At 35.6% G+C, this 25,023-nt stretch overlaps 1 protein-coding gene across 8 annotated transcripts in view; it reads right to left on the bottom strand.

Annotated features, from left to right (window-relative positions):
• The window catches only part of LOC140340150 (C4b-binding protein alpha chain-like), a 72,263-nt gene that overhangs the window by 13,869 nt on the left and 33,371 nt on the right, over positions 1 to 25,023 (bottom strand). For all 8 annotated transcript variants that reach the window (XM_072425213.1, XM_072425231.1, XM_072425222.1 and 5 more), the window contains 11 exons: positions 24,859 to 24,955; positions 24,521 to 24,600; positions 22,704 to 22,883; positions 21,731 to 21,910; positions 19,156 to 19,362; positions 16,064 to 16,160; positions 9,065 to 9,147; positions 5,939 to 6,118; positions 4,590 to 4,781; positions 2,986 to 3,082; positions 250 to 329 (listed from right to left, as the gene is read on the bottom strand). In XM_072425213.1, the coding sequence (XP_072281314.1) occupies positions 250 to 329; positions 2,986 to 3,082; positions 4,590 to 4,781; positions 5,939 to 6,118; positions 9,065 to 9,147; positions 16,064 to 16,160; positions 19,156 to 19,362; positions 21,731 to 21,910; positions 22,704 to 22,883; positions 24,521 to 24,600; positions 24,859 to 24,955 (1,473 nt within the window). The remainder of the gene's footprint in view (positions 1 to 249; positions 330 to 2,985; positions 3,083 to 4,589; positions 4,782 to 5,938; positions 6,119 to 9,064; positions 9,148 to 16,063; positions 16,161 to 19,155; positions 19,363 to 21,730; positions 21,911 to 22,703; positions 22,884 to 24,520; positions 24,601 to 24,858; positions 24,956 to 25,023) is intronic.

The raw sequence follows: 25,023 nt of genomic DNA, 5'->3' as shown, positions 1-25,023 counted from the left end.
TAATCATGGGTTTAGTTCTGTTTTAACTGTACACAGTCCAACATAATTCAGTCATTTAAACTGTAGTGTTTTAACTAATTTTTATTAAAAAAACAAAATAGGTTTATTTATAAATGTGTTCACCCATATCATTAAGTCATTATTAAAATTAAAAGTTACCACTTTTTTTTAATTTATTTAAATGCAAAAAAACACATTTTGGATAAAATTTTAGTATAGAGATATTTTTACTTAATAGAACATTTTTACCTTTACATTGTGGGACAGGTTCACTCCACTTTTTGGTATGCAAGCATTTTCTGGAGTTGATCCCAGCCACCATTTTGTATCTAGAAATTAAATGTTATCAAAATGTAATATCAATGTTACAAAGAAACAGTTTAATAATGTATATTAATATGGTGACAAGCTCCTAACATTTATTGCATATAGTGCATACCACTTATTACTAGATCATTCACCACTGTATTTACATTTAGACAGTCTTGATTGTGTTTACTGTGGCAATCCATGGCAAACATATAGGTAACTTGACTTGGATCCAAACCCATATAAAGTATTAAACTTTTTGTTTATTATTTACACCCTAATGCTTGCTTCATATTTTCCACCTACTTTGACCAAAATGTTAGTTTTTGCTAACACAAAAGGAAAAAGGCTGCTCTATTTTAATATATTGGTTTCTAAAACTCTATGGTTGATGTTGATTGTCTAGGGTAGATTGTAAGCTCTTCGGGGCAGGGTCCTCTCCTCCTGTATCACTGTCTGTATAAGTCTGTCATTTGCAATCCCTATTTAATGTACATTGCTGCGTAATATGTTGGCGCTATATAAATCCTGTTTAATAATAATAATTACATATTTTAAGACTCCAGAAAATATTTTGTCCTGGAGCTTGACCAGGGAAAAGAGTGAGAGGATTTCCCTGGTCCACCAGAGTCATGTCTGGGTTTTCACATATGGAGGTGAAGCACAGGTGTGCCTTTATTCAGACAGTATTATGCTGCCAGGAGCTTAGTGTATTCCCAAAACTTGGAGGGAACAGAACTCCATAGAACAAACCTTAAATTGGAATTTGCTGTATTGACTTAAGGTGACTTTAATTTTGTTTTGCCTTTTCTCTACAAGTTTTGTGGAACCGCTGTCCGCTTCCTCAGGAGAATATTATGTAGATTGTTCAACCTCTCCTACATATCAAATACCAAGATGCATATATGTCCCCAGTGTGACAGGAAACTCATGGCACTTGGGCTTTGTATTTTCCTTTTATATAACAATTTTTCTATGATTGCAGTTCAATATATTGTATTTAGCTTATCCATGAATTAAATTCGTACAGGACCAAAAAACGCCAAGTGACAACCTAAACCTTATCCACAATCTACCATTTAATAAATTATTTTTAATTTTAATGAATTTACAGAAATGACATCAGTTTTATTGAATTGGCTCTAGTTCTTGTGATACAGGAATCATAATAATCAATGTTATTGGTAGATAGAGAGGCTCTACCCAAGAACACAAACTACAGTTCTGGTAAAGCTGTCAGCTCTGCTCCCTTGATTGCTCTTGCAGGTCCCGGAAAAATTCAAATTCACAAGGCCGTTCTCACCTACATGTTCGGTAGGCAAGAAAGGCTCAATTCGCAGCGAGAGCGAATTTACAAATCTCGCTCGCTCATTCCTAATAATGGATTATTAGGAATTCCTAATAATTTCTAATAATTCCAATCGGTCACTCAACAAAACCTGAATAAGAATATGAATATGGTCTTACAAAAGCTTTGCTATCATGAATACCAATGGTCCATATGTGTTGATTTAAAAATGGGGAACTTCCTACTTGGACAGCAAAGTGGATACACAGAGTACCCATGTTTCATCTGCTTGTGGGATAGTAGAGCAAAGCAGGTTCACTGGAAAAAAGTGACATGGCCTCCAAGGGAAAACATGAAAAAAGGTGCAATGAACATCATTAACAAGCCAATGGTTGACAAAGAAAAGTCATTCTCCCTCCATTACACATAAAGTTGAGATTATTGAAGCAATTTGTTAGAGCTCTGAACAAGGACGGTGATTGCTTCAAATACATTTGTAGATTCTTCCCTGGATTGAGTACTGAAAAATCAAAAGCAGGAATCTTTGATGGACCCCAGATTTGGAAACTGATAAATGATTCAAATTTCACAAGTTACATGACTGATACTGAAGCTTCTGCCTGGCACAGCTATGTCATGGTTGTCAAGAACTTCTTGGGTAACCATAAGGAACACAATTATGAAGAACTGGTACAAAACTTGCTCTTAAACTTTAAAAATGTGGGTGGTGCTATGAGCATAAAGGTACACTATCTCCAAAGCAATATGCAAAAATTTCCACAAAAACCTTGGCGATTTCAGTGAGGAACAAAGGGAGAGGTTCCATCAAGATATAAAGGTGATGGAAGAAAGGTTTCAGGGCAGATGGGATAGACACATGATGGCAGACTACTGCTGGAGCCTTTAAAGTGATTGTCCTGATCATCAGCATAAAAGAAATCATACAAACTGAGTTTTTCAATGACTTGTTTGTGATTAGTTCTGTAAATATGGAATATATTGACAATAGATATTTCAAAAATTTAATTTTGTATACGTAAGCATATCTAGTTTTGTTTTGTTTAATTTTCATGTTTCATTCGTTTTCCATGAGGTTATTATTGAGGTGATTTTTTCAGAAACTAGAGCCAATACCAATACCACCAATACCATATTTGGAATCTGTGCATCAAACATAACCTAAAATGACTTTATTCTGTTTGGCAAGAAAATATTTGTTGACCAGTGTTATAAATGATAATTTGTTGTATTATGCTATTTTAATAAATTGCTGTTAATTAAATGGATTATTCATTCATTACTGCCCGAAATGTCCCATAGATTTTTTTTGTAAGTTCTTTGTATGTGGTATTTTAACATGTTAATATCTCATAGTCTATTGAACTCACCCATGTGTACACTTATAGACTGCTTCGGAGCCAAACAAATAGTCATCTGCTTTATATACTGCATTAGGTATATTTTCAGGAGGACCACAAGATATTCCTGCAAAAAGTTATCACATTCATTTAATCAGTCACAAACAAAAATTTAGACAGAAGAACAGCAAATGAAGTTTTTGTCCAATTCAGTTGCTGGCACATATCATACACTTTTAGCTTAAATGAAGAGCTGGGAATGGGGGACAAACAAGACCTTACAACTTCAAGTCACAGTAAAACAGTTTATCAGCTGACGTTAACATATCTTTATGCAATTTTTTAACTCTGTTAACTTATTCAAAAGCCATTATTGGCTCCACTTCTATGCCTCCTAGCCATAGTCCAAGATCATATGGTGCACCGGGGTTAAAAACAAATGCCCAGACAAGTTTGGATGAATAATATGGACTTTTAAAACTAGGAAAGTGTGATTGCAGTGAATGTTAAAATATAACTGCAAATTTTTGTATACTGTATGAAATTTCATGTAACGTATTGTAGCTAAAGTTCCCCAACCATGCACTGAGCACCATGAACCGAATAAGTTACAAAAAATTCTAGTTCTAATTTACATGCCTTTGCAATCGGTAAACTAAGGCTTTACTTTAATTCTATCAGTATGATATGGTGTGGATTACAAGAATAAAGGTTGAACACAAACTACTTCAATATGTTCAAGTTAATTGTGTTGACTATCAACAGGTTCTGTTTAAGTAAATTGTTTAAATAGAAGTAGTTCTGCTCCCTCTGGATTCTCGTTATTTCAATTTGTTTTTCTCTATCTTCCTTTGATGATGTAATTTCCTAAGAGCTTAGGACGTAGGTGTCCATTATAGGGAACACATTTGTACTCCTCCTGATACATTCATATCTATCTCTGTTCACTTGTCATAGTGAGATGTGTATTTCGTTGAACATATGTACATTGAATGTAAACTTTGAGATTATGTAATTCTGTTAATGCGGAATAAACTAAAAAAAAAAAAAGAAAATCACTCCCCTTTACTTTTCAGATCTGTTGATCCCTTTGGAGGTTTTATGGATTGGGTACTGCATTGTCCTGGAGTCCTCCTTTGACCTAGCACAGAGGATACGCTTGGTGCCGCCTTCTTTTTTGCAATTTGGGTGCAGTAGATGGGCAAAAAAAGTGCCTATCTCATGGCGCATGCGTGAGATCAGCATTTTATTTTTTCCCATATTGAAGAAAAAGTTCCTTCTGTGCATGCTTGAGACCAGGAATGTGCAGAAGGGATAGCCGCAGCAATAAAAACAAAGGTTTTACCTTTTTTCTTTTTTTTTTTTTTAAAAAAAAGTGTTTTAATCCCCCCTTTTCAAAACAAAAAAGGAAGGTTATTAATAAAATATAAAAGCATTGTCTACCCTTTTATGTAAAGTAAAAATTTAAGTTTTGGTCCGCTTTTTTCCTAAATTTACTTTCTCTCAGTTATACAGTTTCCTGTATAGTGATTGGGAGAAAGTTGTCTGTCTAATCATTATGAACAATAAGTAGGGAAGAACATGGATTATTGCCTAATAACTTAAATGTCATGTAAAGTACAATGTATACTTACGTGTGCAAAAATTTGTAGAATGCGACCATTTAAAAGTTCCCAAGCAAGTTCTATTAATTTTATATTCGTGATAATTTGTATAACCGTTTATGCAAACGAAATTAACTGTTTCGCCTTTATAGAAGATTGTTTTATTTATGTGGGAGAAACTCAGCTTTGCGTTCTTTAATTCAGTAGGTGTATGACAAATACCTGTAAAGAAAGTATAAGTATATTACATGAAGTGAATCTTTTCTTGTTTCAGCTGATAGCATCTGGCTGATAAAAAACACCATTATTTGTCTATCACGGCAAACATACTTAATTGAAATATTGAGATTGGCCCTATTCTAAATATTCTATATAATAATGTACAAAATTTTTTATTTGAAATATACGCTTTTATAAATGTATTGTTAATCCCACAGTTCATGTCTGTCATCCACCAAATAATTTGCCAACACCTGAAGAAGCAGATGCATTTTAATATGCAAAACGCATTGGGATTTACTTCATATGACAACTTTTAGGATTCCACACCTAGAAAGAAGATCAAATCAGTTATGATTTTTACCAGCTACATTTGATGACTTGCTGAAAAACATCAATCCCAAGAAGAACTGAAAGCATCTTTGAATCTTATACATCGGTTTTGAATTGGTCAATGTTTGTAAAACTATTATTGAATTATGCAAAATTGTTTTGCTGTAACCTTAAAAATCCCCCCTCTTCTTTCTCATTGGAATGACTCCTGACCAATAATCAATTATTTATGCCAATAGACAATTTTAGCGTTAAACAGTCAGTAGACAAAAATAGCTGGCATTTGGAAATGGCTTTCCCTGCCTATATTTTAATATTTGTATTACAACTATGATTTATGGAAACATCCATTTTTCCATTCCTCTTTCTTTTGGGACGTGAGACTTTTAGGTACCCCAGACATCCCTAACTATTTTGGCGACAATTTAGTTCAAGGTCTTTGCAATTAATTTGGCCACTATAGACTTCAAATACAATTTGTTGTTGAAATTTTAAAAGTTGAATCAAAATTTCTACAAGAAACTCAAAATTTTTAAAGGCTAAAAAAGTTCTCAAGAAATTATTAGAAATGTTATCACATATATACTAGAAGACAGCAAAAATTAAAAAAGCAGTGTGCATTGATTTTTTTTCCTTTTACATGTGAGGCACAGTCAAAGAGGTTGAAATGCACTGTGTGTCTGTGTGGTAGCTGAATGTATTATAAAGTGCAGTGTGAAAGATGTAAAAAATGTGCAAATTATGTTGTGCGCACTTCAGGTGTTGTTGGCAGCTTTGCATAATAATAAAATCCCTATAAATTTCTACACAAACAATCTGTAACTTACCTATGCAAGTAGGTAGGTCTGGAACCCATTTTCCTTCATGATTACAGTTACTTTGAAAACTTCCATTGAGCTCATACCCTTCATCACAGCTGAAATTAAGTCTATCATTATACTGGTACTGGGGTTTTTCAGGGGTAAAAGAAGTTCCCAATGTTTTGATAGGACTTGGGCATGTTTGAACTAAAACAAAAATAAACAGAAGTAAATAATTTAGATATAACAGTAACAATACAAAATTGAACAAAGCAAAGTGACACAGAGCAGCTTCCTGGAATTATATTTTACTAATCTGTTCACTGTTTAATAAAATGTGGTTGCTTGTTCTCACATAAAAGGGCCCCCATTTAAACTCAGTAAAATATTAACATACTGTACTTCTTAATGAATCAAAAACATCTTACAAGTAAAATTTAACATGTTAACATATCAAAACCTATTGTAATGATTGCTGCATTGTATACATTTAATCAAAACAAACATTTTTACACCCATGTAATAAGTAGTAAGATTCAAAAGAAAAATTAATTTATGTGAAACATTTATTTGAATGATGTTACACGTTTTACCTTAAATATATTTTCAATTGTCATGTAGTACACTTGGTATACTGTCATTTGCTGGGACAGTATTTAACATCCTTAAATTCATAAGTAAGGTCTCTGATCAAAAAATCTTTTTAACATGTATACTGAAAATGGTTTATTTTACTTTGTTATACCTTCATCCTTAATGATTTAAACCCACTTAATGTGCCAAAAATTATTTCCTTTTTAATTGTAGACAATTTGTTTTTAATTTAAAGCTATTTTATTGGGAAGTCTAGCTGCCTCTCAAAAAAACAATTTGCAGTTTTCATAATGATTGGGCCTGAAGTTTTACCACTTTTAGTAAAGAACATTGTTTCCCGATGATTTTCAAAACATTGTGTGACTTGGAATAGACCTCACAAAATAATGCAAAAAATAGCTCTTTATCATCTGTAGAGTGACAAGAAGGGTAATTTTTGCCAACAGCATTTACCTCTAATATTTACATCTAAATTCCTAAACTGGTATGCACTTTGTGTTCATAAGTCATTGGTCAATCCTTTTCCAGAAATTGTTGTGTCAGAATTCCTAATAATTAATCTTTTGAAACAGTCTGAAGGTTTGAGGCTGTTGCCACTCGTGTGACCCAAGCTACAATATTTTATAGGATGGAAAACATGAGGTGCTCAACATGAAACCCATCTAACCCTTTACTAAGATAAGTAAAATTTGTTATGGGTAATAATACATTTAGTCAATAGTTAACTAAAGGTTAATAGTGCTGCACACATATTAAGACAATGTATGTACATATAATTAAAGTGTTGCATCAACATATAAATGTATAAAAAAGTGAACCACAGCCCAAAATCACTTTACTCACTAAGAGTTCAGTTTTGATCTTAGAAACCTTCAGTAATGTGAAAAATGGTGGTGGTAGGAATGGCGGCTGTAAAGAGATTTGTAAGTACTCAAAAAGTTCAGTGAAATTATTTTAATAAATGCTTTCAGTAAACACTGAATTACAATCATAAGTAAAATCATACTGTACCTTCACATTCAGGAAAGTGAACATATTTGTACAAAAAGGAAAATGGTAGAGCTCAAGTCCGAATTGCCAATAGCAATGTCACTGCCTTGAACAAGCCACAATGGCTTTAAAATTGGTAGGAGAAAAGCCGGATAAAAGTAAGGTTGATAAAGCACCAGGACCTGATGAATTACATCCATGTGCCCTCAAAGAGGTGAGCTCAGTCATTTCAAAGCCATTTTTTTTTTAGGGATTCTTTAACCTGGCATGGTATCAATGGATTGGTGTAAGACTAATATGGTTCCTATTTTCACAAAGGGAGACAATTCATTACCAAGTAACTACAGACTGGTAAGTTTAACTTCCATAGTTGGAAAGGTCCTAGAAAATTTAATAAAGAACAACATAGAGGAGTTTCTGCTAGGAAATAATATTTATATAATAAGTGATAGTAAGCATGGATTCAAGAAAGACCAAAGTTGTCAAACAAATTTACTCCCCTATTTTATTTTAAGTAAGTAAACAGGTAGTGAAGTAGCAGCTTATTTAGTGTACTTAAGACTTTGCTTGGAATTAAGCCTGCACAGCATGTTTATGATCTACAAGCAGACATAGATGTATTGTTTAATTGGGCAGCCAAGTGGCAAATGACATTTAATATAGATAAATGTAAAGTTATGCACTTGGGGTCTAGCAACATGCATGCTTCATACTGTCTAGGTGGAATACATTTCGGGGAGTCAGAAATGGAAAAGGATCTGGGGGTTCTGGTATATCATAGACTTAATACCAGCATGCGATGCCAAGCTGCAATATCTAAAGCTAGCAAAGTACTTTCTTGTATTAAAAGAGGAATAGACTGCAGAGATGGAGACATAATCCTGCCCCTGTATAAAACATTGGTCAGACCACATCTGGAATATGCAGTCCAGATTTGGGCACCAGTTCACAAAAAGGGCATTGTGGAATTAAATTATTGTGGAATCCTAACTAATAAAAGGAGTGGAGGAGTGCACATATGAGGAGAGATTAGCAGAACTAAATTGATTCTCCCTTGAGAAGAGACGTTTAAGGGGGATATGATCAACCTATACAAATATATAAATGGTGCATTCAGAGAACGTGCTTCTCAATTATTCACTTTAAGGTAATTATAAAGGACAAGAGAGCTCTATTTGGAGGAAAATAAATTCTTCACTGTAAGGTCTATGAAAATTTCTATGAAAATCCCTCCAGGAAGTAGTTTTAGCACATTCTTTAGATTGCTTTAGGAAAAAGCTGAATGCTTTTCTTGAAGCATATAATTTAACTGGGTATTAATGTTTTAATCTAAAGACAACAGAAACTGTTTATCCAGGGAACATCAGATTGCCTCAAGGAATCAGGAAGGAATTTTTCCCCTGTTGGAGCACATTGAACCAGGGTTTTTCTGCCTTCTTTTGTACCAACTATGCCCATAGGGTTTTTATCTGGGATTATTTTATTTCCCTAGTGGTTGAACATGATGGATGTATGTTTTTTTTCAACCTATGTAACTATGTGACAATCCTAAGTAAAATCATACTGTACCTTCACATTCAGGAATAGGCAAACTCAAGCTTCCATCTGCCTGACATCTTCTCTTGTTTGTACTGTTAGCCTTGATTTTGTACCTAAATGTTAAAGAATAAACAATCAAGATACAGAAAACATGATCAACTGTCTCTGTGACAGAAAACATATTTATGATGATCATATCAATAGGTCAGCAAGAATATTACACTCAAGGCACAAAAACATTTTAATATATTGCAAAATGCATGATTAGCTCAGCAACTTCAAGCTGCCCAGATCATAAGCAGCAAGCAACCGCAAACAATACATTTGCATCACTGTGCTACACTGTTAGTATAAAGATTTGTCCTGAAAATGTGTCTTGTTTTAACTCAATTGATTTATTAAAGCTCTCAAAGGCTGGAGAGGATACACTTTCATCAGTGAAGCTGGGTGATCCAGCAAACCTGTAATGGATGTCCAGGATTGAAGCCATTTACTAACAAATACCAAATGACTTTAAAGAAATCCATTGCTGGATCACCCAGTTTCACTGATGAAAATGAATCCTCTTAAGCCTTGTAGAACTTTAATTAATCAGGGCCAATATGCTTACTATTACTGTGGCCAAGCAATTCATTTTTGATTATTCAGTCTATGGCACATTTTTCCAGATGGACAGGTCTTTAGCTATATGTAAATAGCAAACTTTAGACTTGCTTTTAAGTTTTTGAACATTTTCATGGTACACCTGCCATGTAAAATATGTTGGCACAATCTCTTTCAGATTTTAGATGCATTCACTTTGATGCTGATGAATGCAAAAGTAACCTGAGCATTTTACAGATGTTGGAGTTTTTTCAAATAAGGCAGGGGGTGCCTCAATGCTTAAATTCACTTAAAAGTATTACAATCAGGATCACACAAGTAGAGGATATTGTAATTATTTAAACAAAGTATTCAGTTGCTAGTTGAGAGTTCTATTGTCAGGTAAGTTAAATATTTATGATATTTATAAAATATTTCATTAGAATTGTCTTGTCATTTAAAAATTCCTAATTCAGCAGTGAGGATAAGTGCTATCATTAGCTGGATCCAGAACTAAAGGCCTATGATATTAGTACATTTCCTCACTGATGAATTAAAGAAAAATTGGAAACTGTTCCATATACACAGTGTTTCTAATGGATTAGCCATTTGTATGTTATACCTACATACATACTCACTAACTCAAAAAATGACAGTTCTCCCTTTGCTGGATTGGCTGAAGGCCAAACAAATTAACTGCAAAAAAGAAAACTGCCCTCATGTGCCCTTGGGGAATAAATTTCACAGGAGATTTGGCATTTGCCAGTGTCAGAAGGAAAAGAGCGGCGGAGGACATGGGGCATCTTAGCAAGGGATCTGAAGCACAAAGCACAGGAATAACAGGAGTTGTTGTGGGACACTTTTTTACAAATCACTGGATCACAAGGGTAAGTATTATGAGTTAAAAAAAAACACAATAAAGAGATTTGATAAAAATAAGTGTGATGGTTCTAGGGAATTTTATTTATTTTTAGGCTTTATGGGAATGAGTAAGGGTTACTATGTACTACTGCATTATTACCTCAGAGTGAGCAGGTGAATTTCTTAGGGCCTCCCTATTAAAGGAGACTTCGAGATTCCAAATAAGTCCCCGGCACACATACCCCCCCCCCAATAATGCCCCTTGCCATCTGGTCAGGTTTTATCAAAAGTGAAAGAGGCTACTTGCTTTTTGCTCCTTTCCTTTTTGTCAAGACAGACTCCAGAGGACCTTTTTTATGGATAGGAGGGGAGGTACATACACTTGTTGCCCCATTTTACTTGAGAAATGTTCCTATAGGACCCCTGGCTCCTGCAGCAATTTTGGTGGGGATACTATATTTAGTAGTTTGCAATAAACATAACAAATCTGTGGCCAGCAATACCCCTCATTTGAAGAATGGATATTCCCACCTTTATTTTGACCTTACCTTTTACAAAATGACATGTAAAAAGTCAGAATTTACAAAATTTGGAATTCTTACAAATTCAATTTTTTTCAATTCTAATCACCACCTGAAGGTAAGCTCATGATGGTGCTTCTTTTGCCATGAGCAACACGTGTAAATACAAAGTAGGACTAGGCACATAGTATTCAACATCTTCCCCTCAAAAATATTTGTGTCTGTTTCAGCAGATCCTACAGTTAAAAGTGGATTTGCGGCCTTGCAGAGACAGAGTGGGCTCCCATTTAAGAAAAAAAAAAAAACAGCTGTGACCTGTCTATTATTATTATTATCATTAAACAGGATTTATATAGTGCCATCATACTATGCAGTGCTGTACATTAAATACGTACTAGAATTCAATATTACATAAGCTAAACTACCCGTATGAGCAAATAAAAATGGTAACTGACTATAGGTTGCATCATAGCACAAAGACAAGAAGTTTGGATTTCTTTGACCGAAGGCAGTGGTAGCTTTTTAAAGACGTGTTATGTGGTAAAGCCTGCAAAGTACGCCAAAGTAAATTTGTCAGCTGGGAAAACAGTGGCATTGATTATGTCATTGTGTTCATTTTCAGGTTGGAAGCTACAGTGGATTTATTGAACCAGAAGGAAGTGGAGGAACACTTTCCTCCTTTGTTGTTTGCAGTACAGAATAGGAATTGTATGAGCAATGTCCATTGCAGCACGCGGTAGAGGGCAGTGGCCTACATCAAGTAAATGAGGAGGAGGAAGAGCAAGAAGAGATGATGTAGGGAGAATTGTAAGGTATGACACTAGGAGGATACACAGGTCATCACCAATCAAATAGACATCTTTGAGACCATAGGAAGGATGAGAAAGTGGATGAAGACCAGTGAGGGAAAGAAGGAGCTGAGTCTGAGTTTTACCTGTACTAGGTAAACCTTCTTTAAAAAAACATACAGTACATACTGTCCAAATTCCTAGAAAAGTGATTTAGCATGAAAAAGCACAGCAAAAAATATGAGTGATTTTAATTATCAACAATGAGGAAATCCATAGCAATATTTGAAGTTATACATGGGAATTTTTTTTCATTGTGGCATTTTTGCCAAAAATTGATTCAGGCTGCTCCAATACAGCACCAGATTTCTAAAACTGGCTATAGAAGCCTTTGCTAGTGATTTTGCACCAAAAAGTCAAAATATGAGAAAACTGACAATGTGGAAACTATTTGTGACTGATAGAGCAGCATTTGTTTGCAGGTATACATGGCATTAAATGGCATACAATCTGCTTTTTTATGCTCAATTGGAAGTAACCCAATCATAAATCAGGATTCAGACAGACCCAATACTAAAACTGGCTAAAGAAACCGTTCCTAATTATTTTCCACCAAAATTAAGCATTGTAAACCTTTTTTTTAGTTTGAACTTCTGCACCTCTACTAATGCATGTGATTCAGATGGTGACCAGGTCCAACACCAATGCTTAATCTCCCACCAATCAACAAATTTGGTGTGATAGTCATCTCCTATGTGAAAGGCTCTGCAAGGTATGCCTTTCCTGCACGTAGCTACCCCCAGGGTTAAGGTATGCTAAAGGATGGTGTTAAGTAGACAAGAACTGGTAGGGACACTTGCTGCCTATTGTGAAGCCCTGGATATTGAGGATTTGTTTAAAAATGACTTCATTGTATTATCTAGAATTCTAGAAAAAATAGAACAATTATTTAGCATAAATGTGTTTCTATATCCATTATTTAAAAATATATACATAAGCTGTGTAATGAAAACTTTTTGGCGTGAAGACCAAGGCCTTCTACCTTTAATGGAGGGGGGGGGGGAGGTGTTTGTGCACTGTCACCACCTAATCAATACAAAAAAATTGTCCTTTCCCATGTCTTCATTGCTACCAAATTTTGTTTTTCTACCAAATTGCTGAAGCCAAATAGCCAGAGATGACATGTTACACTAAAACTCCACTTGGGCTTTTTGGGTGCTTTTCCACACAATGGCTATAGAAGTTTCATGTGCGGCCTGTGCTGAAGGACCCTCAAGCTGTGGAAAATGCTGTACTCCCGTCTTTCTCCTAACACACTGTCCCCCATGACTCTTACCCTTTCCCACTCTTTCTCCCCAGCATACTGGTCCCTGGAAAATCTCCTTATTGTGAATACACCTAAAGCACTCCTAGGTGCCCCCTCTCTTTTTTGCCTCCTGTCAGATACCTTGGTTTCAGTATCCAATAGATCTTTGGCCTAACTTGGTTTTGATTTCTTTACAGTATAATTATTGAGCACTTTTACAATCCTGTCTATCTTAAATATTGTCTTGTAATTTCCTTAACATTTTACCATGTTACCATACTGTATTGTGTACTGTGCTGTTTTTTTTTTTATTTTATTTTTTGCTTAAACACTCTTTTTGGGTGAATTATACCTATAAATGACGTAAACAGTATATGTGTGGCCCATTTTTGTTTTTAGATCAGTATAATAGGCATACAGTCTCTACAAAATCATATACAGCCACTTTCTCCAGAGCCTCAACTGACAGATTGGTAGAGGTTTGAATTAAAGGTCAAATAAACTTGAGTTCACTGGATCATAATATAGTAATATAGTATAAAACATGCACTATGCATGCACATAATATCTGGATATAGAACATAAAATCTCCCTATCACTTGTGGTGGGCAATCCACATCCCAAGTTCTAGTAAACATTGCTCTCTACTCGAATTCAATAAAATAACAACCAAACCTTTATCTTCTGGAAGATGCAATCAATTCATTACACTGCACAACAACAAATTTGCTACTGGGAATAACACATGTGATTTACATGATATTGAGTGTGCCGATTCCAATCCTGAGCTCAGAATTTGCCTATCAGGTACAGATTTTTTAATATAGCTGTTCAAATGGTGGGTTACTGGGTAATGTATTTTTACATGGGAACATTTTAACAGTTGCAGCTATCACTATGCCTGCTGCCACCTCAGCTGAATCACGTCCCCTGGTGGCATGCATGTTTCAGTTGCAGCTGGGCATGTCTGGACAAGTCAGCAGATGTTAGAAATAGATATATAAGGTGAGATGGACCAAGGGCTTGTCTCCAGTGTGTAACCATGGTATTGGATAGTACAGCTAGGCCATAGTGAGTCTGTTTTAAGCTAAAGGTGAGTAGGCACAGCTGTTGCGATTCAGATTTGCTTTGGTTGTGAAATTGGAGATCCGGATAAAAGCTGGGCACCTCATATCTGCTGTCAGGTGTGTTACGTTGGCCTAACACAATCATTGAATGGGAAAGGAATAACATGCCTTTTGCTGTGCCTATGGTTTGGTGTGAGCCAAAAGACCATAACTCGGACTGCTACTTCTGTATGAGTAAAACTGCTGGGGTTTTAAAGAAGAATAAGTCAAAAATCGTCTATTCTGATTGTGAATCTGCTCTGAAGCCTGTGCCACATGATGTGGAGAATCAATTGCCAGTCCCTCCTACATCTGTTGTTACTGACAGTGACATCGGACAGGAGGATGATGCCAATGTTAATGAATGTTATGAACCCCAATTTGAAGAGGGTAAGCCACATTTTAAAAGCCAATAAGATTTAGATGAACTAGTAAGGGACCTGTCTTTGTCAAAAGAGAAGTCTGAACTGTTAGCCTCCAGATTAAAGAAGTGGAATTTGCTACAAAATGAAAGGACAACTTCACACTTTCGTGATCGTCACACAAAGTTCGCAGGTTATTACAGGCTGGAAAATGACATTTGCTTCTGTACCGAGGTGGTGTGATGATGGAGTTAGGTTGCGAATACATACCAGACAGTGGAGTTTGTGCTTTCTGTGACTGAGGAACAGTCGTGATGACAGCAACCATTACAAAGTGAATGAATGGCCACCCAGACCTGAACACTGTTGGCCTGTACAATGTGAAGCATAAATCACTCATTGATCCACAGAAAGTTTACCTTCCACTGCTTCATAATAAACTTGGATTAATGAAAAACTTTGTTGTGGCAATGGATTGTGATGGTATGGGTTTTCAGTATCTGAAGGACAAGTTTGGAAAAGTTATAACAGATGTTAAACTGAAAGCAGGCATTTTTGTTGGTCCCCAAATCTGCAATTTAATGCGTGATGCCACATTCAGAGACAAACTCAACCCACTTGAACTTGCTGCTTGGGATTCATTTGTGCTAGTTGCACAAAACTTTCTGGGCAACCAGCAAGCTGAAAACCACCCAGAACGTGTGAACAACATGCTAACAGCATACCATCAACTTGGCTGCCGAATGTCACTTAAAATTCATTTCTTACACTTCCCATTTGAACTTCTTCCCAGAAATTTTGGGTGATGTGAGTGATGAACAAGGGGGGAGGTTCCACCAGGATATTTCTGTTATGGAAGCAAGATATAAAGGCTGGTGCAAACCCCAACATGATGGGTGACTACTGCTGGTTTCTGCAAGGGGAGGCAGCGGAGGAGAGCCACAATTCCAAAAGCAAGTGCCTGAAACACTTCTGAAGTGTGCATGTGTGTTGGACAAGGACTCAGGTGAATTATGTGTAACTGTATATGTTGTTGCAACATAAAACTACATTTTGTAATGTCATGGAACTATAAGGCAAAAGTTAGTTATGTATAGAGATTACATAGTAACTGCGGAACAAGATAATATAGCTAATCGCATCTATATGCGTAATTACCTTAAGATCCAGATGTCCTAGGCAGAAACGAACTTCAGATTTGGAATCAGCACACTTGATTTAGCATAGGACACATGGAATATACCGAGTAGCAGACAATATTTATTTTTTTGTGATGCAGTGATCATTCAAGGCTTGCTGGAGTTAGTTTGCATATGCATGTTTGTTTGTCATCCATTTTGTAACAAAATACAGTATATATAGCTATTATTTCATTTTGCACATCACTAGCAAAATATTGCTGTTAATAAATAATTTATGTTCATTGTCAAAATTATATATCTTAAATAGAGTATGGTGTTTTAATGTATTGCAAATCATATTATAGGTAATTATTATTCTCACCCACGATTGCATTCATAGATTAATTCATAGCCAAAGTAGGGGGTTCCACTGCTTATGTATCCATTATTGATAGGTTCTGGGTTACCACAAAATTTGGCTGCAATAAAAATGAATAAATAAATATTAACACAACAAAACATATTTATGATTGATTAGTCCTAGCATTTCTATATATTCATACATATTTTAGTCATAATGCACCAAGTCAACCCTTTACCTAGATTTTAAAATGCCTGATGTATGGGAAGAAATAGTTTTAAGGAAAAGTAGAGATCTTGACTCTGCTCTCATAAATATTTGGTTTGCACCCCCCACTCACATAAATGTGAGTAATTGTAAAGAAAACAGAAGGAACGTAGAGGTGTTTTAAAATAGCAAATGTACCAGCCAGCCTTCCACGGTGCCCCCCACCCATTTCCCACTGACTAATGGGGGACAAAGGGCTTTGCACCATTTGATGCACTGTGCCCTCTGCCTATGTTGCACGGCTCATAGTCCCTCAATTGACCTGCTGCTTAGTGCTGCTGGACTCTTTCTGCAGCACCGCATGCACAATGTGACTTTTGTTGACGCAGGTGCTCTTGGCTGCAGGGAACACTGACAGCTTGCTTTAGGTGGGCAGCTTTCCCACTGAGGGATCCTCGCTGTGCTGTTATGCCTCCACTCTACAGATTTTGTCCTTTCATATCCAGGTAACTTTTTTCTTCTATTGTACAATATACTGGAGTTGAAACCATCAAGTTTCCACCAACTTCTGGAATATGTAAGTTTTATATCCTTGTTATATTCAAATTTAATTACTATAAATGGAGAAGTAGATGCTAATTAGATTCTACCAATCAATTAGAGCCACATACCCTGATAGTATTACTAAAATGAATAAGTTAGGAAAGAGAAAAAGCCAGGGTATTTGTTTGCTGTGGCAGTGTATTGAAAATCTATAATACAAGTGTATTCCCTAATATCAGGAATAAAAATACAGTTAAATAGTAAATTTTTGGGATACAATAGAAATAAGCAGGTCAACCCTGCTTTGCTTGATGTATGTATCCCAGAAGGCTCTGTGCTCCCATTCTGTCTTGATCATTCTGTCTTGAGTTTAGTTCCGGTTTAAGGGCAGCATCCAGAAAGTATTGATTAATGATTTATACTCTGAATGGTTCAAGCCTAATAATGCGGTACCCCAGGGTTCAGTGTTGGGCCAATACTGTTTAATTTCGCTTTGTTTAACATTTCTGTGTTAGCAGATGACACCAAACTATGTAATGGAATTAGGTTTATACAAGATGTCTATAATCTACAAGCAGACCTGGATGCAATGTTTCATGGGCAGCCAAGTGGCAAATGATATTCAAAATTGATAACTGTAAACGTATTCACTTGGGGTAAACAAAATGTATGCCTTATACAACATGCATTCTTTCCAGGAAAAATACATTACACAAGCAAAAATCCAAAAGGTGGTTTTGGTAGATCATATACTTAATAATAGCATGAAATAATAACAAGAGGTTTGCTCACTAAGGAAGAACCAAATAGTTCTTGTGTTTGCCAAGTCTGAAAATTATTAGCTAAAAAATAAATATTAGCATGCAAATTCCAATCTGGAATTTCTGAAGTTAGCAAAGTACTTTCTTGTATTAAAAGAGGAATAGACTGCAGATATGGAGACATAATCCTGCCCCTGTACATAGCATTAGTAGGACCTCATCTGGAATATGCAGTTCAGTTTTGGGCACCAGTTCACAAAAAGGACATTGTGGAATTGGAGAGTGCAGAGAAGGGCAACTAAATTAATAAAAGGAATGAAGAAGCTCAGCTATGAGGAGAGATTAGCTGAACTGAATCAATTCTCCCTTGAGAAGTTTAAGAGGGGATATGGTTATCCTAAATGTGTCTTGGTGTTCTTTGTGTCTGGGTGAAAATAAGTTCAAAATCTGCATGCATAAGGGATTCTTCACCATAAGGTCAGTGAAAATGTGGGATAGGCTCCCTCAGGAAGTAGTTTTAGCACATTCTCTAGATTGTTTAGAAAAATCTGGATGCTTTTATAGAAGTACAGAATGAAGCTTAAAGAGTAAAATAAAGAGTATTAAAGCTTTAAAGAAATTACACCAGAGCCTGTTGAGCCAGGTAACATCTGATTGCCTTACAGGATCATGAAGGATTTCCCCCCTGTTGGAGTAAATTAAACTATGTTTATAAGGGTATTTTGCCTTTCTCTAGAATAACTCTAGAACAAACATGAATGTTTTTATCTGGGATATGCTAGTTTGTAGTATCTTACATAGTTACATAGTAGGTTAGGTTGAAAAAAGACATAAGACCATCAAGTTCAACCACTATGGAAATAAACATATCCCAGATATAAAAACCTAAAAGACATAGTTGGTCCAGAGGAAGGCAAAAAAACCCTGAAACAATTTGCTTCAACAGGGGAAAAAAAAATCCTTCCTGATTCCATGAGGAAATCGGATGTTCCCTGGATCCGGGAATATCCAGATATATTCTGTGCTTCTAGAAAAACATCCAACTTTATCCTAAAGCAATCTATAGTAGTTGCTTACAGTGAAGGATCCCTTCCTTATCCAGAGCTTAAACTTCTTTTCCTCTAGACGCAAAGAGTGCCCTCTTGTTCTTTATAATGATCTCAAAGTAATTAATGAGGAAGTGAGTTCTCTATATGGACTATTTATATATTTATACAGGGTGATCATATCCCCCCTTAAACCTCTTTCTCAAGGGAGAATAGATTCAGGTCAGCTAATCTCTCCTCATAGCTGAGCTCCTCCATTCCTTTTATTAGTTTAGTTGCCCTTCTCTGCACTCTCTCCAATTCCACAATGTCCTTTTTTGAACCGGTGCCCAAAACTGGACTGCATATTCCAGATGTGGTCTGACCAATGCTTTGTACAGGGGCAGGATTATGTCTCCATCTCTGCAGTCTATTCCTCTTTTAATACAAGAAAGTACTTTACTAGCTTTAGATATTGCAGCTTGGCATTGCATGCTGTTATTACGTCTATGATCTACCAGAACCCCCAGAATTCCACAAATTTATTATACATACACAAAGTACCACAAATACGCACGTGTACAGAACTCAGAAGGTGAGGTCCATCTTGCTGATGAATCCCAAGCATTTGTTTTGCTGCATCTTAGAGTGTCACTTTCACCAGGTACAGGTTCAAATCCTGCCTTACACTTGAACCTGAGTGTTGTGCCTTCCACAAAAGATCTGTCAGTTGTAGGCTCTACCAGCTCTGCAAAACTTATGTCAGGAACAGACTTGCAAATACCTGAAAGAAAAAAAAAAAAAAGAATAATTTATAATAAATGCTCAAAATATGTTTAGTATTTGGAAAGTAAATCAACGTAGAAGCATTAATGTTTGGTTTTAATAACATTTTATTAGGTATTATAAAAGGAGATGGAACAATTCAATGGGAACAGTAAAAAAGAAGCAAGATCAAGGAATAAAGGAGGGAGTAAGGGGTATCAGTTTACAACATAACTAGAAGCATATATGTTTAGATTTGAAAATATAATTTAATGTGTTACTAATGAGAATCTGGCTCTGCTTTACAAATAACACTAACAGCAATACTAACAAATATTCCAAAATGAAAACATGAAAGTTTTACATTTTTGCATTTGCCAGGTCGAACAAATAAGGGCATGGCATTTATATGGCAACGTGAAAGTGACAGGAGACTTTTATTTCTTTATTTTTTACATTTTGTGCTTTTTTTTAATTTGTATTTTTGAAATATCCATTTAGCCCACTTTCTGACAATATTAAGCTAAAGACAGATGTTCTTTGTGGAAACTCGTCTATTAGCCTCCCAATGCTGCCTTGCTTTGCATGCCAATTGGGGACGTAGAACCCCAATCCACAACTAATCCCAGTCGCAGAGCCAGGAACCTGGTATATCTAAACTGCAATTATTTGAGATAAGTACTTCTGGGTTCAATTTAAACAGAGCTATAGAGGGAATTGGAGAACTGCTGTTCACTAACTTCTTCCTTACTTCTCACCATCCTAAAAATTCTAATAATGCTTAGGTGCTCACATGCCCCCCCCCCCCATGGCTAAAAAAAAAAAAGGCACAATTAATTGAGATTGCTGACCATCAATGTTTAGCCTCTTTACCAAAGTGAAATATATGCTGTGACTGTCAGGCAGGAGATCACTCCACCTAAGGGTCTAGCATAAGTGCAATGTAGTGAGTGTTCTTGAATTCAGCCCTGCAGGTATATAGACATTGCTCACAGTGGCACAAGACCTTTTAGATGGTTCTGCAACATTTAACACACAACCAACAGAACTAATGATCGCCCCCTCTACCCGTTGCTAATCTCCTGCTGACATATTCCTAACTGTTACAAACACTCTTATTAATTCCTCCCCTCAGGCATGTCTTGGCGTAAACTTCATATCTGTCCACTCCTTCACCCATCACATTCAGAATATTTCCATTTTCTGCCACTTTCACATGGGCAACATCTCAAAAATACCCCCCTACACCTCCTCAGAGACCACCAAACTCCTTGTTACAAGCTCCTCCTCTCTGGTATTCCACTAAATTGACTCTCCACTACAATATATTATGAATGCTGCAGCCAGATTTTTCCATTCTTCCCATCACTCCTCTTTCACTGCTTCCATTTCAACTTAAATTCAAACTCCTGTGCTTTGCATTCAAATCTCTCCACAGCTCTTGTCCCTCCTACCTATCTGACCCAATAGAAAAATACTCCCCTAGCTGCTTTCTTCACTCCTCCAAGGACCTACTAATGACTTTCTCACTCATAACCTTGTCACAGGCATGGCTCAATTACTTTTCTAAGGTTCCCCCGATTTTTTAGAATGTTCTTTCACATCCAATTTGGCCTGCTCCTACTTTCTACACATTTAAAAGCCTATCCTTTCAAACTTGCCTACCCCTGTTCTTCTGTCTCCTAAACCCCTCACTACTTCCCACCATTCCATATCTCCCCTCCTATTGTGTGATACTTCCCCCACCTCCTAGATTGTAAGCTTGTCTGGGCAGGGTCCTCTCCCTGCTTGTCTGGGCACGGTAATATTATTATAATAGATGGCTGTCAAAAATCTGGCTGCTGTTGTTGATGGTAATAGTTAGACAATAACAGATCCCCTGGCCCCCAATGTTGACCACCAGTGTGGTCACCATTTTCATGCTAAGCTGTGTGGTTCTAATAATTTTCCTGCATTTCACTCAAAACTAAGGCTACTATGGTTCAGATAACAATGTACCTGCTGCTACTTAGTGAGAAAGCATCTGATGGGGATCTGGCATACTGCAGCTGAAACAGTGATGAGGCTAAGACTACATTTAAGCACATAGAACCAAAACAAAAATAATATACACAATCGACATGATGGAAAACCTAATATTTACACAAATATTCTTGTATCAAAACATACAAATCCTAATCTTTATTTCTTGCTGTAATATGTATTAGTAAATATGTATGCAACTAGGTATTGTTTAAATTGGCAGTGAAAACTCTTTTATTTTAAATACTTTAGTTAATAAAGGCCATTGTGTTATCAGGGAAAATTCATACTGGTGGGGAACTGAATATGTCACGGATGCAAATATCATTTTATTATGTGCAATACTATTACATAAAATGACTTACCAAGACAGATTGGAGGTTTAGGTTCCCATTGACTATTAATATTACATTTAATAGTATCAGATCCATTCAACACATGATTCGAATTACACTTGAATCTCACAACTGAATTGAAATAATATGGACCCGAAGTTCCAGATATCTTTCTTGAATTTTCCACATTTGGAGTTCTACACTGAACCTCTGAGGTAAAAAAACAAACTCATTAATATATGTATTGTTAATTTCTATCAAATGTTGTATAGTGATTCTTTTTTATTTACCTAAACTAAATTTAACATCATTCAACCTCATAGACAGCAAATTGTTTTGGGAATTACAAACAAGATTTTTGATCAAACCTTTTTTTTTTCAGCATGTTTTCGTAAACATATATATATATATATATATATAGTTGATCAACTAAATGAACTGATTTTTTTCTGTGGATAGGTAAAGGTATCTGTCCCTGTTCATCTGTTGATTTATTGATTGATTAAAACAGATACAGACAAAAACATCTATACATAGAAATTCCAAGGCCCCCTGCATAAAAAGTACGTATGTATAAATTGGTAGTCAAAAAGTGATATAAAAAATGGCTAGTCTCTCTCTCACCTTATAAATGCTTATACAATGATTGTATAGATTTTAAGTACATGCAATATTAACATATAATAAAGCCATAAAGTCATATATTGTCCACTAGATGGTATAAACAATACAAATCCAAGGGAAGCCAACCATGGATAAAAACAACATATGAGGCTCCAAAAATAGCCTGAACTGTTTGGTGGCGGTATACATGGTCTTGCGAAAATTTACTAAAAATAAGTGTTTGCCTGGGTAAATTAAAAAAAATAAAATAAAAACAAAAATCAAAAATATAGTACATAGTACAGTTTGAGAAACATATTACATACTCTTGAATTAACAAAAGTTTATATGAAAGTATAGGTCAGGTTTATGGAACTGCAGAAGCAAATACATAACTCACCTCGGCACTCTGGGGCATTTGAACTCCATTGTCCATCCTCATTACATGAGATAGAGCTTTCACCTATGAGTGCCAACGGTCTATTGCATGTGTATGTCACAGAGTCAAGATAGGCATATTCCTCCTTCCAAGGATAAAAATCACCATTTTTAATAGTTTGTGGTTGTAGACATAACTGAACTAAAATAAACAAATAAGAACCTATTTTAGACAAGTAAACTATGTTTAAAGCATTGCATCATAATCGGACGATAATCTTTCTTGTGTACAGTGCCCGTCGTCCATCGTTCAAATGACTGTCCTGGCGGATCAAAGAACGATGGACGACGAACAATCGTAATGAAAGCGAAGGGGGAGAGCGCGCAGCCAAAAACATACAGTTAGGTTAATTGGCTACCCCCCTTAGACTATATTACAGACATATGATTAAAGTAGGGACATTAGATTGTAAGCCCCTTTGAGGGACAGCTAGTGACATGGACTATGGACTTTGTACAGCACTGCGTAATATAAAGGAGCTATATAAAATATATATATAGATGTATAATAATAATTGGTGATAGTAACATGAATGGTATTCAGATAGGTGGTATTCAGGTTAAAATTACGAACGAAAGATACATGTTTTTGCATTGAATTCCCTGCCCGAGTACTAAAGAGGGTGATCTTTAAAAACAGGTCCTAATATTTATACCAAAAATTTCTCCAAAGTAAATTAATGAATATTCTACCATTTTACTATGAGGAGATACACACCCAACATTAGCCTTATACATAGACTTAGTCTAGTGATAGCTATGGCTATTTTTTTTTCCATTGGTTTTGTTTATCCTCCTGCTTTTCAGTTATGGCAATTCAGTCCTGCAACATTGTCCATACCCTGCCGTAACCACGTACCAAGCTTATTACACCACCATTCCCCAGATAATCTGTATACTAACTTGGCTACAGCTTATTCCTGTCCTCCTGTTTCAAAGCCTTGGCATTTTATTCCTCCTGCTAAGCATTACAACTCTTCTGATTTTCATTTCTGCCAGTCCACCCCTCTACCATTTTCTTCAGCAAGAGGGACATTTATCCAAGTATGGCCATGCACTATACCTAATTTTTTTAATTCAAATATCATAGAGATCATTATCTTCCTGTTTTTGGAATGTATATCAGTGAAAGAGGGATTGTAGAATTTAGCTTTTTATCATTTCATGGGACTTATGTTATTGGTATTTGATCATTTGTGTAGCATGTGTGTGCTACATCCCCCACTTCCTAGATTGTAAGCCCTTCTGGGCAGGGTCCTCTCCTCCTCTTGTGTCACTGTCTGTATCTGTCATTTGCAACCCCTATTTAATGTACAGTACTGCATAATATGTTTGTTTTTTTATTAAAAAAAATGTTTATTAATAATAATACTAAACATTGAAAATCAGGCATATATTTCAGTTTTCATCATTATTTCTAAACACAGCTGTAACATTTTTAAAATGTTAAACTACTAATGGAAAATTATTTTTCAACATGATAAAATCATTTACCCATACTTTGCAAAAGGTAAAATGTCCTATATATATATATAGCACTTAGTGCATGGTATGGGAGTTTATTTGAATCATAAAAATTCAGCACTAAATTCTAAATATGTGCCCCCCTATTTTTTGTCTACCATCTATTCTTACTGTTAGAATACTCTGCCTTCTAAGATAGTTTTTCATCCCAATGTGTATAATTTAGATGTGTTCTACACAAATGAAATATGGGTAGTAAAAGGTTGCATCATTATTATGTGATATTATATCATCTACATTTATATTTTACATTACCTTCACATTCAGGTAGTGCATTACTCCAAGCCCCATTTGCTAGGCATTCTCTGTAGTTCCTTCTTGATACCATCTTGTATCTGCATGATATAAAAAAATTGTATGGTGTGAATTTTACATTTTAAAAAAGGGTTAACTTAAAAAAAATACATCTTTGTTATTTTTTTTACAAAAATAGCATGCATACATGTGCTAGGCTTTTTAAACTGGGATTTTATACAAAAGTTATTTCCCTCAATTAAAATCATGTTTTCTAACCAAGTACATAGTTAAACATTTTCAGGATAATTACAAGACTTTTTTTTTACGAATAATGAAAACAAAATCAAAAAACTTACCCAGGATTACAAATATATGTTACTTTAGAACCAAAGAGGAAGTCCTCAGCTATCATTTCTGCATTGTTCGCTTCCCCTGGATTACCACATGTTCTGCCTGAAAGAAATAAAACAAAAATCAGTTAAATTTAGACATTTTTAGCCATATGTACAATATATATATAT

The sequence above is a fragment of the Pyxicephalus adspersus genome, chromosome 1, assembly GCF_032062135.1.
Source record: "Pyxicephalus adspersus chromosome 1, UCB_Pads_2.0, whole genome shotgun sequence".
In the NCBI taxonomy this organism is placed as follows: domain Eukaryota; kingdom Metazoa; phylum Chordata; class Amphibia; order Anura; family Pyxicephalidae; genus Pyxicephalus; species Pyxicephalus adspersus.
The sequence above is the reverse complement of the archived record's forward strand: the minus strand, read 5'-3'. Positions and strand labels throughout refer to the sequence as shown.